Raw genomic sequence first — 12,857 nt, 5'->3', positions numbered from 1 at the left:
ATCCTTCATGTGAGAGTTCATTACAGAGGCACTTAAGAGTGTTTCTATGTTGCATGAGAGTTTCTATGTTGCATTCTCCACAGAGGAGAAGCCTGAAGAGGCAACTCGGAATGAAGTGTCAGCTGAAGTGGCTTAGAGTAAATCAGGTTTTCCAGTAGGATCAAATAGCGAGGGCCAGATGTTATCCACTCAAGGGTTCTAAAAGAACTTGGGTATGAAATTGCTGAGCTACTAATTGTATTGTATCATGCACTTTAAAACTGACTTTAGAACTAAAACAATAAATGGAAGTTGCGAACCTAATTTTTATTTTTTTTAAAGAGCCTGAGTAAAGACAAACTACAGACAAGTAATTCTGATTTTTCAATAAGTCAGGTAGGTGGTAAAGCAGAATTGGTAGACAGGTGGCAAGTGTAATAGGTGAAGAAGAATTGACCCAGCATTTCAGAGGTCATTGGAGGAGCTGATGAGCATGTGGAAAAAAGTGATTCAGCTGAGGTACAGTGTGCACCAGTTCTGAAAAACCTGTTGGATACTGTACTTAACCAAAGACATTTAAAGAAAAAAAAGTATAATGGTATTAAGTAAAAAAAAACAAAAACCAACAAAACCTTAATTAATTAATGACTGAATGAAAGGCAGGAAAAAAACACTAGGAACAAATAGTAAGTGGTATGGAGGTTTCCACTGATGTCCCAGAAAGTTGCTGTCCCATTTTTTCATGTTTCATGTAAAAGAGGCATGCAGTGAATTAACAATGTTTACAAAATTATACAGGTATTTAAAATAGTCTAAAACTATACCAGATGTGACAAGAGCTCATGGTATTGGGTGACTTGGGGATAAAATGATGGATGGCATGTAAAGTTGATATATACAAAATAATGTGTGCATGCAGAGAAAAAATGCAAACCACATATACAACAGTGGGTAGTAAATTAATTATTACTGATCAGTCAAAAGAGCTTAAGGGTCACTGTGAATAATCCCCTGAAAACATTTCTGTAGTGCTCATGAGTGTTCAAAATGGCAACAAGCATGCTAGGGAAGAAACAACTGAAGTATTACACAATAAAATCTGTAAAATCATGACCAGCATGGAGAATGAAAATAGTCATGATTATTCCTTACTGAAGTCATATTCATATCGTTTTGCTGAAATGTCATACTCAATAGACATTATTCACTTTTTTTTTTCAGATAGAAAAAACAGTTATGCCCAAATGAATATCTGGCAGAACTTTTAAAATCAGTGAAACAAGAATATTTTAGCACAACTCAACCATTGGACTCATTGCTACAGAATGCTTTAGGTAACAATATCACTTTATAGAACGAGGAATTTGTTGTCTCTGCATAAAAAATAGTTCACCAAAGTATTTTAAAAATTATGAGTACTTCTACAACAATAGACAAAAATGTGTCTAGTAATGTTGTTGGGACACGGTGACACACTGGGACAAAACAGCTTGCATTTAAACCAGTAAATTCTTTTAGTCTCCAAAACTGTATAGGAGCGTGCAGCTCAGCAGCGATCCAGGAGGCAAGCAGTCGCGCCAGGCTTTACCCTGCCTCCGGATTTAGCAGCACAGGCAAGTTCATTCCAGTGTTTAATTTAATAGGAAAAAGCCTGGGAAGCCTCTGTCTGCCAGAAGCTGGCAAGGGGAAGTTTCTCTCTGCTCGCTCAGTCTTTCTGTTGCTTGAGTCAGGCTCCCATGCTGGCTGTCACCTGGATCTCAGCCCCTACAGTGAGTTCTCAGCACAGGAGGGCACATGTAGTTTGGATCAAAACTGAATTCTGCCCATATGCTTTTAATTTTTTTTTAAAATCATGAACCATTGGCATTTCCTCTTTATAAAATAAGCAATAGAAGATATTCTTTAAAGCAATCAGATGATTAATCTGACAACCTGCAAGGCAATTGTGTTGGTGTTGGTTGATTGCATGGCATTTTTTTTAAAGCTAAGCTATTAACATATGGTATAAAATGTTAATCAACCTGTAGTTGGACACAGTATCTCACTAATATGCAAGAAACATGAGCCTTTTTATTAAAGGTTTACAATGAAGATGCCGAAGTTGTGTAATAATATGCTATTTACTGCAAAGCAGCACCACTAATGAATAATCATGCCTTCTGGGGAAAAAAAACCAAACAACAAAACCAGACATTTTACTTATTTTTGCTAATGCTCTGCTAATAAGATTTGCTTCCTCATATCCTTAGACCATCAAGGCTACAACAACATTACAACTGCTAAAAATATTTACAGTCAGGTTGCTCAGTTATTGGACTGTAGAAACCTAAAATATCTTGAAAAAATATTAGGCTCTCTGTTGGCAAGTCATAGTATTTTGCCTGTGATCTTCATTCTATTTTAAATAGAGAATAAATAATGGTCTCAACCCATCATGTAAATTCTGTGAAAGCTGTTGAACTTTTGACAAGTCATGAAACTATAATTTTTTATTTAATTAGATGTGTTTGTGATTCATCTGTTAAGACTTCAAATGGTCATTCAATGTATTTCAGTCTTGTGGTTGTATGTGAGCATGGCAGACAATTCAGAACCCATCAGACAGTAATGACGTTGTATGATTCAAATACATTTGCATTTCTGGTGTATTCTGTTCTTCTTGTTATCTAAATAATACCGCTGTGTAATGCAAAACAACATGTCAAATTCTTCCAAGTGCCTGTCTTATGCTGTTTAAAAACTGGGTGCAAAACCTCTTAGGATGATGATGATTGTGGTTTAAAATTTAATGATGACTATGAGGAGATCCCACTAAACTAATATAACGTTAAATATTAAATCTCTACGATAGCACAGTGGAATTTTGAAAAGAAAAGGGGAAAAAATTAAGGCACTTCTGCTATATCTCGTTTCATATTCTGCTGATATAAAGGGCTACATATTTAGCTGCAACACACTGATGAAACTCAAATATTATTTAATTTACAACTTGCAAGGATTTGGCCTTCAATCTTTATTACAGAGTGCATGGCAGAAACAATTTCACATTAAAAGCATATTGTTACATAGATTTTAACAATGAACATAAGACATACATTTTGGCTGCAGAAATAAAAAGAAAAAAATAACCCTGTTCCATAGGCTTGTATTTTAGAACACACTTAAATTCATCAAAGTACATTTTCCTGTTGTTAACTACTGATAATTTATTTACAAAGTAAGTAACAAACAATGGCTAGAAAATACCATTGCACCACAAATTACCTACATGGATATTTCTATTTTTCATACTAGAAAACAGCTAAGGTAGCATTTACTTCAGTACAATGTTTCTATCATAAATCTTAATGTGTTTTAGCAGCTAATACAAAATGGAGATGCATACTGTATTATGTTAGTTAAAAAACATATTATGGATTTGGTTAAGAAAATAATAGATTTCTAGCAAAAGGTATTAAAAAAAAAAGGTCTAATGCATTAACTGCTCCAAGCACTTCATGTAGGGACTGTCAATCACTTACAAATTTGAAACACTGCTGACAGGGCAGCTGGGATTTGAGACACTAGTTGAGAGAGAAGTCACCATCGGCCTGTGCTAGCTCTGACAGGCTTATCTCTAGATTTCTATTCACAATGGAATTTATGTTAATGGAGTCTATGCTGGTTTGGGGGTCACTTGACACTCAATAACAGCATGTAATACTTTCATTTACTTTTAGAAGTGTTAGCTTATTGTTTTGATTATAAAGTCTATTTTTAATGTGAGAAATAGAAGCAGCAGGCAAAGCTTAGAGGCTTTTTTTTTCTCTTAAATGAGAACTGAAAGGAATATTTTTCCTTTGAAACTATGGAACATGCAATCCTCATAAGAAAAGACCTCTTGAACTGCAAATGTGTTGTTCTAGATAATCTTGTGAGACTTCAGTACACAAATAACCTGCACACAAAACACCTCTACAAATAAATTTTAAGAGTACATCAAGTACCCAGAGATATTATAATTTCATTGCCCATTATTTCCCATCATGAAAAGCTCACCTTTATTCTTCAAACTATAACTGTCTAACTTTGGAATATTTGTTTCCAACCTGTTTAACACCACTCTAACATGTCAAGAGCATGTCAGATCGCTACAGGTACAGTAGCTTTGTTTTAGAGTAATGTATATATTCCTGGTAAACATAACTGTTTTGAACTCCGGAGCCTGGCAAGACCCCGTATCTCTTGGCTCTGCTTGCTGTTAAGTTTCATGCTTCTGTTACGCGCAATGTAGAAGTGCTGCAGAAGCAATTTTTGACAGGCTGCAAAAGCAGGCACTTTCCTCTGTGGGTTTTTTTTTTTGAGGGAAAGTGTATCCTACACATCCCCACAGCATACTGCCCAGACACACCGTGGCACTGGTGTGCAACTGTTTTGAGAGCTATGCAGCAGAAGACCCTGTCACGGCAGTGGAGCAGTTTCAGCTTCTTGAAGTTCCAACTGAAAGGAAAGAAATTGCAAATACAATGAACAATTACTTGATTCCTTCCCACCCACAAGTGTGTGTGTGTTTGCATGTGTGGTTTGGCATTTTTTAAGAGGGATTTACTTATCATTTGCAGGTGCTGTCCTGCCATATAAAGCTAAGCAGGTAGTCCACACAGTGAGGCAAGTCTATGCCTTTGCAATTGAAGCAATAAAGGCAGAGGGATTGATTACGTAAGTTTTATGTCTGACCTTTAAAGACAAAGAAATGTTAGTAGATCTGAAATTTGAATTGGAATATATTTCATACCAAGCCAGTTCTCTTTCTAGAGGGAAACCCTCTATGGATTTCATGAGTATGGAAGGATTTTTACTCCCTCTCTGTATTCTTTCTGTGGCAATTGCAGGGAAGTTAGCATTTCAGACGATACCTTCTGTGCTCACAGCAGTACATTGGCTAACTTTAGTAGTTGCAGTTCAAGTCTAGTTTAAATTCTGTGTGAGATGGACTTACGTCAGCAAACAAACCAAACAACCTCTCAGCCCTGTGTGTCTGCAGTATCCATGTTAAGTACCATTCACATACAGGCACACTAGCACTACAGATGCCTACATCAAGAATATCTGCTTTACTGCACAGCAGGTCCTGAAAGTCTGCAACCCTTTCTTACTGCCCAGCAAATGGTGCTCTGCAGCACCAGAACCTGTTGAACACAGGGTGGGAGACACTCCCAATAAAGGTTTATGGCATGGAAAGTAGAGTCACAGATGAAGCAAAATCAGGACAAGACAGGGAGCACACGTCTGTGAAAGTAACAGCACACAGGTAAGGGTTTTGGGGCAGGGAGAAGGAAAGTGCATTTTCTAACTGGATCGTTTTCCAAGAACATTCAGCAGAGCAGAGGCTGTTAAGACTTCTGATTTGGAGATAAATTTCTCCGAGGCCACAACATAACTCAAATTCTTCTTCAATTTAACATGCTATATTTAGAGATTTTCTTCATTCTATATTGGGAACATTTCTCCTCGGCTCCTTTTGGTCAGAAACTGACCTGATTCTGAATGGGAATGTCCCTGTCTTTTGGAAATGCCTAGATCTCGAAATGAATTTTGAAGTCCATATTCACTTATCTTTATGGATAAGATAAAATAGAAGCATTTATTTTGTTTGGTGGTTTGTGTTTTGGGTTTTGTTTTTGGTTTTGTTTTTTTTTCTTTTAAGCTATGAACTTCTTCTAATTTAAGGAAAAAATTTAAATTATTTCTCTTTTACTCTAATTCACAGTTTTAAGGAATACCACAAACACAGGCAGCCTTAGAAACCATCTACGTAGTTCTGGACCTCATGGCATAGTTTATTCTTGTTTCCTTTCATGAAACAGTCTGACAAACACATTCTGTTTTCTCTGCTAACTAAAAAGATTTGCAAAGGACCTATGTCAGCGCAAATCAGCTACGAAAGCAAGCCCAGTTCTGAGGATCTATTGAATTTAGACAATCTTTTCATAGATGTCATTATCTTACTAGAAACAGGCTTTATAAGAAATGAATACTTTATAGTTATTGTTGAAATACCGTATCCTTTACAAAGGAGATCTGTCCCATTTTCTAAAAATAGACAGAAAGGTCATTCTCTGTTAATACAGGTAGATGCGAATCTGTCAGCTTTAGTTGTACTTCTGCATAGGACTCACCAGCATTCTCCGTATTTGTTTTTATTAAAACATGAGAAAGTACTTTCTTCATTTATTTAATCAAAGTTAAACTAGCTTTCAATTTTTCCTTGTGTTAACTTAAAAATGTTTTTTCTTTACTTCAGTATCCTTTTTATTTCTAGATGTGGCTATCAATCCCAGCTATAACGGCAAAGCTTTCAGGGCTGAGCACAAATACCACAGTTTCTGGTTACTGAACACATCTGAGGCCTCATTTTCAGCATATGAGGAGGATTTGCAGCTTCCATTAAGGCATTTAGACATTTCAGTGGTTAAAGAGAAAGCAACAGAAGCTAAAAATACAAAAAACAGTTATATAGGATGACTGAATAGTCCTGATATTGTGCCTGTATATGATTTGCTGAGCTGCCAGGATACATCCAGGTGAAGCTGCTAGAAAAACTTAAATAAGTCACAAAGACACAAAATCAATGAAACAAACAGGATTTCTCATATTTCTATAATTATTAATAATCCATTTTTACGACCATTTAGGATTTTTTTTGTTATTAACAAACAGATATTAACAAAAATAGAAGGTCAATGGAAAACATACTTTTCAGGGAAAGTAACAGGAATGAATTTTATATTTTAAAAAATAGTGACCTTTTAAAATCTAGTAGATAAATTAATGCAGTGAGTCTCTGCATCTGAAATAAAGGCTACTTCAAAATGTTTGTCAGGGTCTTTGTTCTGAATTAGGTTAATGTCAATAACATAAAAAAAAAAATCCAGCCATTTGCAGAAGCTAGTATTTGGTCCCTTATTATGATTCCCTACCAATATTAGATCATACAGAGGTAAAGTTCAAAGTAAGCAGTTCTGCTTTGCAAGGAACTTTTCCAGGATTCCATCACTCCTACTCTCGTTTTACCTCTCCGTGCAAATGCTCTTAGAAGACTGCACACGCCTCCTTGAAAATTAAAGTGAGCCAAGACTTCACGCTCAGTTTAGAACAAAAGTAACCTATGCATTTTACCACAGACATAGTTGAGTATAAGACAGGATACATCCCCCACAGACGTGAAACAACTCTTGCCTTACAACACTTCCAGTTTTTGCATGCCTGATTAGCCAGTCTTTTCTCCCTCGGACCTATGCTGCTCCCCTGAGCATGTACTATTTTTATAAATGCTCACACCATCAGCATTATGGATACTCTGTGCAATCGAAAGCAGCTGCATTTCTGGAGGAGTTTTGAATTTGTTCTGCTCTTCCACTTTTTGTAAATGCTGATAAAATAATGACCAAACTCTTAATCTAGATACTTTGGTAATGCCAAAGCGCCATACAGTAGGCCAAAGACCAGTATCTTAACTCAGAATAATATGAATATTTGTGATGTTTCCTGTTACTGCTTTTGCACTGATAGAAAACACAGCTGTTCCTTTCACCAGTGAATGCTTATTTTTAAGTGCTTTAAGAGTGTGAGGTCCTAAGCTGCTGAGCAAATGAGTGCTTGCAGTTCCCATTAGCTTTAACAGGAGCAAAGAGTTCTCACTTGGCAAAAAAGCAACTTGTAGAATGTCCATTTTTTCAAAAATGACTTGAACTGTGCCGAGTACTATATGGCCTTGCAATTAGAATTCATACCGAATGCGCTCCAAGGCCTTGTCTATACAGGAAAGAGCTTGTCACTATACTTGGATCAATACAGATCTACTAGCTAGACTTTCTTGCGCAGAAAGCACTTTACCTGTGAAAAGGATGCCCTGTCAATAGAATTTATGAAAGCTCACTGTTTGAGCAAATAGTGGTTTGTTTGCTTGGGCTTTTTTTCTTTCTTAATTTTTTTCTTTTCTGAGAGCAAAAGCTGCATTCACCCTAGGGTTTTCTCTTTTAAAAAATAATAACAAAAATATTAGATTTTACACTTGTAAGTACTATCCTACAGAGCCTGTTTAGTGTAGATTAGTCCTACAACCTTATGTGTCATTTTGAAGTAGCAGACAACAAAAATGTTATCTCTTATTAGAAATATTTGCTAGAGAAAAAAGGGAAATTAAGTCTAATATTGAAGTTTGAACATGGCTTGGTGTGAATTTATTCTATAAACTTTGTGGAGTGTGAGAAAAACTGCACCCAATAGCTGGTTTGCTGTACTCCAGGGAGCACAGCAGTGAGAAGGCTCAGGTCAGCACCCAGCGAGCACATCTGGCAGAAATAAACTAATGGTGGCAGCAGCAGCTGCTAAACCAAGGACTGCAGGGATGGTGGTGAGGGAAGTGAAATTGGACCCATTTATGGTCACTTCAAATTCTTTCAAATACCAGACCATGCAAAGAGACCTATCCACACATCTATGAGGACTTGAGCTTCCGAGTGTTGTCTTCTCCTCTCTGGCTAGTTGCTAAGAAATGCTACAGAAGTAGTCAAAGTTGGGTCGTCACACAATTCTTACAGTTCTGCATACACTTTTTAATTTTCTGCCTGTTGGATTTTTGCTTCAGTTGCCTTCCTTACTGCCTCACTCTGATCTCACTCCTGACGTTCCCCTTTCTCCTTTGCACTCTTTTTCTCACTTCCCTTCCACTTCTGTGTCTTCCCCTTCACTTATCTTTGCTTGTGCTTTATCTCTTAACTGATTCCATCAGTATACCCTAAATGGAAAAACAACCAACCAACCAAGAACCCAGCTATGAAACCACTATACAGCTCACTTTACTTGCTTGGTCTATCCCTGCCTCAGCTGGCTATCTCCCTTGTTGGTGTAGGTTGAAAGATCTTTCTGGGAAGGACCACCTTCTATTTTGTGTTTGGCCCAGGGAAATAGTCTTTATTTCACTCAGCCTCTGGGCAGTTAGTACCACATTAATCTTTGCTAAGGGTAGAAGATTAGAAGGCTATGGCTCTCCTAAAAATAACACAAAGCAGCATCACTAAATGTAGAAAATATGTGCATACATACTGAACTATAAAAAGCTGGAACTGTACTACAGATTAGATAGATACAGATACAATCCTGTTGTCAGACACATGCACAAAATTGACTCCACAGAGGGTTACAAATGCACTATTAACAGCTGAATCTGTCCAATAAATTTTTGGTACACCTAGTAAATACTACACATACATACATACATACATACATACAGGTATGTGTCTGTGCCAAGTTTGGCAGTTCTGCTACACCACCAAAGTGTGCGTAAGACCGAGCAGGTGCTAACTGATTTCACAGGCCACAGTTTGGCATCAATGCTAGGGAACTACACTACCAGCTGCAGAGGAATAATAGAGCTTCCCCATCTCCCTTCAGCCAATTCTCTCTTTTCTGGTACAATGATTGTTTTTCCTGTTTGGAAATGGTAATGTTCTGATCTGTGCTCTCCAGCAGCAGCTGAGTGACAGGTGACTTGTCACAAGAAGCCACTGACCTCGAGGAGGCAGCTAGCTTGTGGCTGAAGTGGGAAACTGATGCAGGAGCAACCTAAGTATACTGCTGAAAGGTGATAGAGCAAGGAATGAACTAGGCTTATGCCTTTTGCTCTTTTTAATGAGTTACAGAGATAACCCAAACTTTTTCTAGTGCTTGTGATGCACATGCGTTACTTTCATGAATGTTAAAATTTGCCATTGTGTTTCGCTTGTTAACTGAGGGATGTGGATTGGAAATTCTCAGGACTAATCACAGGAATATGCATCTTGAACATGTAACAAAACAGCTTATTTGCAGAAGCTAAGCAAAAATAGACTGAATTTAAAAAAAAAAAAATCGATTTCTCTTGGTATCTGCTGTGCCATAAAATCCCTAATTCTCAAAGGCTTTTTCTACATGGAAAAGGTATATTTTCACTATACCTTAAGTGGTAAAATGGCACCACAATACTCCTTAACAGTTGGACTAGATAAGTATTGCAGGTTCTTTCCAACTGAAATATTCTATTCTAACATGTGTGTATATATATTTACCTGTGTATACATACATATATATATATCAAAACGCACTCTAGGCAACACAGATAATTGATACAAGAACTGCACGTAGACAAGCCTATGTCTACTTCTTGCATGTCTTCTAGGACAAACAAGGCCAGGTAGGCCTCCTTTTACATCAACCAGAAGTGAACAAGCACACTTTCTTCTCTTTTTTATTCAGTGTCGCAATGTGAAGAGAGAAATGCATTCTGTCCCACTCCTGTTTCCCTCAGCAGACAAGGAGTATGAATAGAGAAATCTCTGATTATTCTCCAACCAGTGCTAAAGCAGTCACCTGTTGTAAGCATCCTGCAAATGAAACACTGTTTTGCGTGCTGTGTATATGCATGCATGCTGGACCCAATCATACAGGGTACCTTTGAAAGCCCTCAGCTTCTCAGCATCAACTAGAGAACAAGTAGCACCATGCAGGACTGGGGTCTCCCTGTATGCATACACCAGTTTCAAATATAACCTTGAAGGTGTATAGACCTTCAAATAGCTACAATTCAGTACAAACCGTAACTTCAGAACACATGTCATCTCCAGGCGGGAGGCCTGGATCCAGAGATGACATCTCCACTCCTAGTCATACCTGATGGTTAGTCCTGTCCACAGTGTTGGCAGTGGAAGCATGGTCACGAGTGTTTTGTCGGACTCGGGTGGAGTTTTGCTGCTCAATAGTTGAGGAAGTGGGGATGCAGAACTCTCTAAAACACCTTTTGAAATTCTCATCTAGAAATGCATAAAGGACTGGATTAAGGCAGCTATTTGTATATCCTAGAGCAATACAGAAGTGCCAGGAGACAGTCTGGAAAGTAGTTTCTGGAATGTTGACCAGGGCTTTAATGATGACATAAATGTGGATGGGAGTCCAGCAGACGATGAACACTGCTACCACTACGAGAACCATCCTCGTGATTCTCCGCAGGTTCCTGTCCTTCTCTTTGGAGCCAGATAGCATGCGAACGCTCTTTAGGCGTAAAATCATCAGCCCATAGCACACGGTAATGATCAGGACTGGCATAATGAAGGCAAAGATGAACACACAGATTTTCAGGAGGTTCTCCCAGTACCAGGCAGGGTGGGAGAATGAAAGCGTGCAGTCAATGGAGCCTAGAGGAAAAAGAAAGCAGCAGAGAAGAACAAGTGGGTCAGTTTTTCATTTGCTTTTTTAAAAACCTTTTTTGATAAATATCAGGCAAATGCAGGAAGATTTACTAATCATAACCAGCTAAAATGAAGTAATCTGTGACCTGTTGTCAGCACAAAAATTGATAGGACATAGTGTTGCAAAACATAAATGAAGCATCAGTTAGAAAACGAAAATTGAAGAAATGTATTCCCTTTTGAATTTTATGCCTTGGGATTGTGTGTATATTGGACAAGCAAAAGAGCTGAATTGTCGTAAATGCTTAAACTTTCACTCATTTTCACTTTCATTATAAAACCTGGCAAAAAAAAACCCAGATGGTTTTACCACTGTATCTCCTGAGAATCTGGGCTTTTCAGGACAATAGGGAAGAGGATGATGTAACACTTGTTAACTGTGCACAATGCAGGGTTTGGATTTATGTTGAGATGCTGTTGCTTCATGGAAGGTCTTTGACTGCCAGCAATCCAGAACATGCTCTCTGCTCTGTATCACAACCTACCAGACTGGGTACGAAATATCTACGACTGCCAACGCCATGGAAATATCCTAGGTAAAGCACAGGCTTCTGTGTTGTAGGAGAGTGCATAACCACCCAATAGCAGAAGTCAGGCACGCACAGATGCTTTTTCAAACACTACAGTAACCATGTGGGGCAGCGAGACTTGCACAGATCCACAGCAGGAGCAAAACTGTTGAAGGGGTCCCTTTGCATTGACACCTCCTTTATACTGATTGGAGGTCAGAAGTTCTTTCAACGTCTCTACAATAAAGTGAAAAAATGCAGAAAGGAGTTTAAACATTGACATACACAATTTAGGATGGAAAGCCAGACTTACCATGCCTGTATTTAGTAGTTGCCATGAACATAACTGGCAGTCCAATGGCAGAAGAAAGAATCCAGTTGCAGACATTGACAATTTTGGCATTTCTGGGGGTACGGAAATCAAGGGCCTTAACTGGATGGCAAACAGCTACATAGCGATCCACGCTCATGGTGCAGAGTGTAAAGATACTGGTGAACATATTGTAGTAGTCTATGGATATAACGATCTTACAAAGGATTGTACCAAATGGCCATGTTCCCATCAAGTAATTCACACTCTGGAATGGCAGAGTACTTGTTGCTAGGGCATCTGCCAGTGCAAGATTGAAAATATAGATATTGGTGGCAGTCTTCATTTTCGTGTACCTAGAAAAAAAATCAGCAAAGCAAGTGAATGACCACAACTGATAATGTTAAACAAAACTGAGTCAATTGCACCTTTTATAAGAAACTCCCATGAAACACTGTGCTGGATAGTATCAAAGAACATATTTTCTGCTTTTAACAAAATGACTTTGCTATGGTTTATCTACAATAACGTTTACAGTTCAGTGACTTATTAGTTAAATGATGATAAAAGATTAATTTAACTTGTGCAGAGAGAAAGGATATATATAGAAGAAACAATATTATGGATGCTAAAGAACAGACAAAAAAACTGAAAAAATTGTACATAATGAACATTGTACTGAATGGATGGATTTTCTGTATTTGCTGATGTCACGTCAAATATCAGAACTGTGGTCTATAAAAATGGGGAACTCATTTGTAGGTTGTGGGGCAGTAATGATGTAATTTCTTAGGG

General features: G+C 37.9%; 1 protein-coding gene across 1 annotated transcript; it reads right to left on the bottom strand.

The window, feature by feature from the left end:
* Positions 1-4,316: 4,316 nt before the first annotated feature.
* On the bottom strand, positions 4,317-12,414 carry OPRM1 (opioid receptor, mu 1). Its single transcript, XM_010193607.1, has 3 exons — positions 12,066-12,414; positions 10,669-11,189; positions 4,317-4,458 (listed from the first exon to the last, which is right to left on the bottom strand). Exons 1-3 carry the CDS (start codon positions 12,406-12,408, stop codon positions 4,420-4,422), a joined length of 903 nt encoding a protein of 300 aa, XP_010191909.1. The 5' UTR covers positions 12,409-12,414; the 3' UTR covers positions 4,317-4,419.
* Between the last annotated feature and the right edge of the window lie 443 nt (positions 12,415-12,857).

The sequence above is a fragment of the Mesitornis unicolor genome, unplaced genomic scaffold (genome assembly GCF_000695765.1).
Source record: "Mesitornis unicolor isolate BGI_N332 unplaced genomic scaffold, ASM69576v1 scaffold23110, whole genome shotgun sequence".
In the NCBI taxonomy this organism is placed as follows: Eukaryota; Metazoa; Chordata; class Aves; order Mesitornithiformes; family Mesitornithidae; genus Mesitornis; species Mesitornis unicolor.
The sequence above is the reverse complement of the archived record's forward strand: the minus strand, read 5'-3'. Positions and strand labels throughout refer to the sequence as shown.

Excerpts from the sequence above, each read along its gene's own strand:
- OPRM1 (XM_010193607.1), bottom strand. The coding sequence starts at position 12,408 with ATGAAGACTGCCACCAATATCTATATTTTCAATCTTGCACTGGCAGAT. Across the intron at positions 11,190-12,065 it reads AACTACTAAATACAGGCATG|GCTCCATTGACTGCACGCTT; the intron begins GTAAGTCTGGCT and ends TTTTTCCTCTAG. Across the intron at positions 4,459-10,668 it reads TGGACAGGACTAACCATCAG|TTGGAACTTCAAGAAGCTGA; the intron begins GTATGACTAGGA and ends CTTTCCTTTCAG.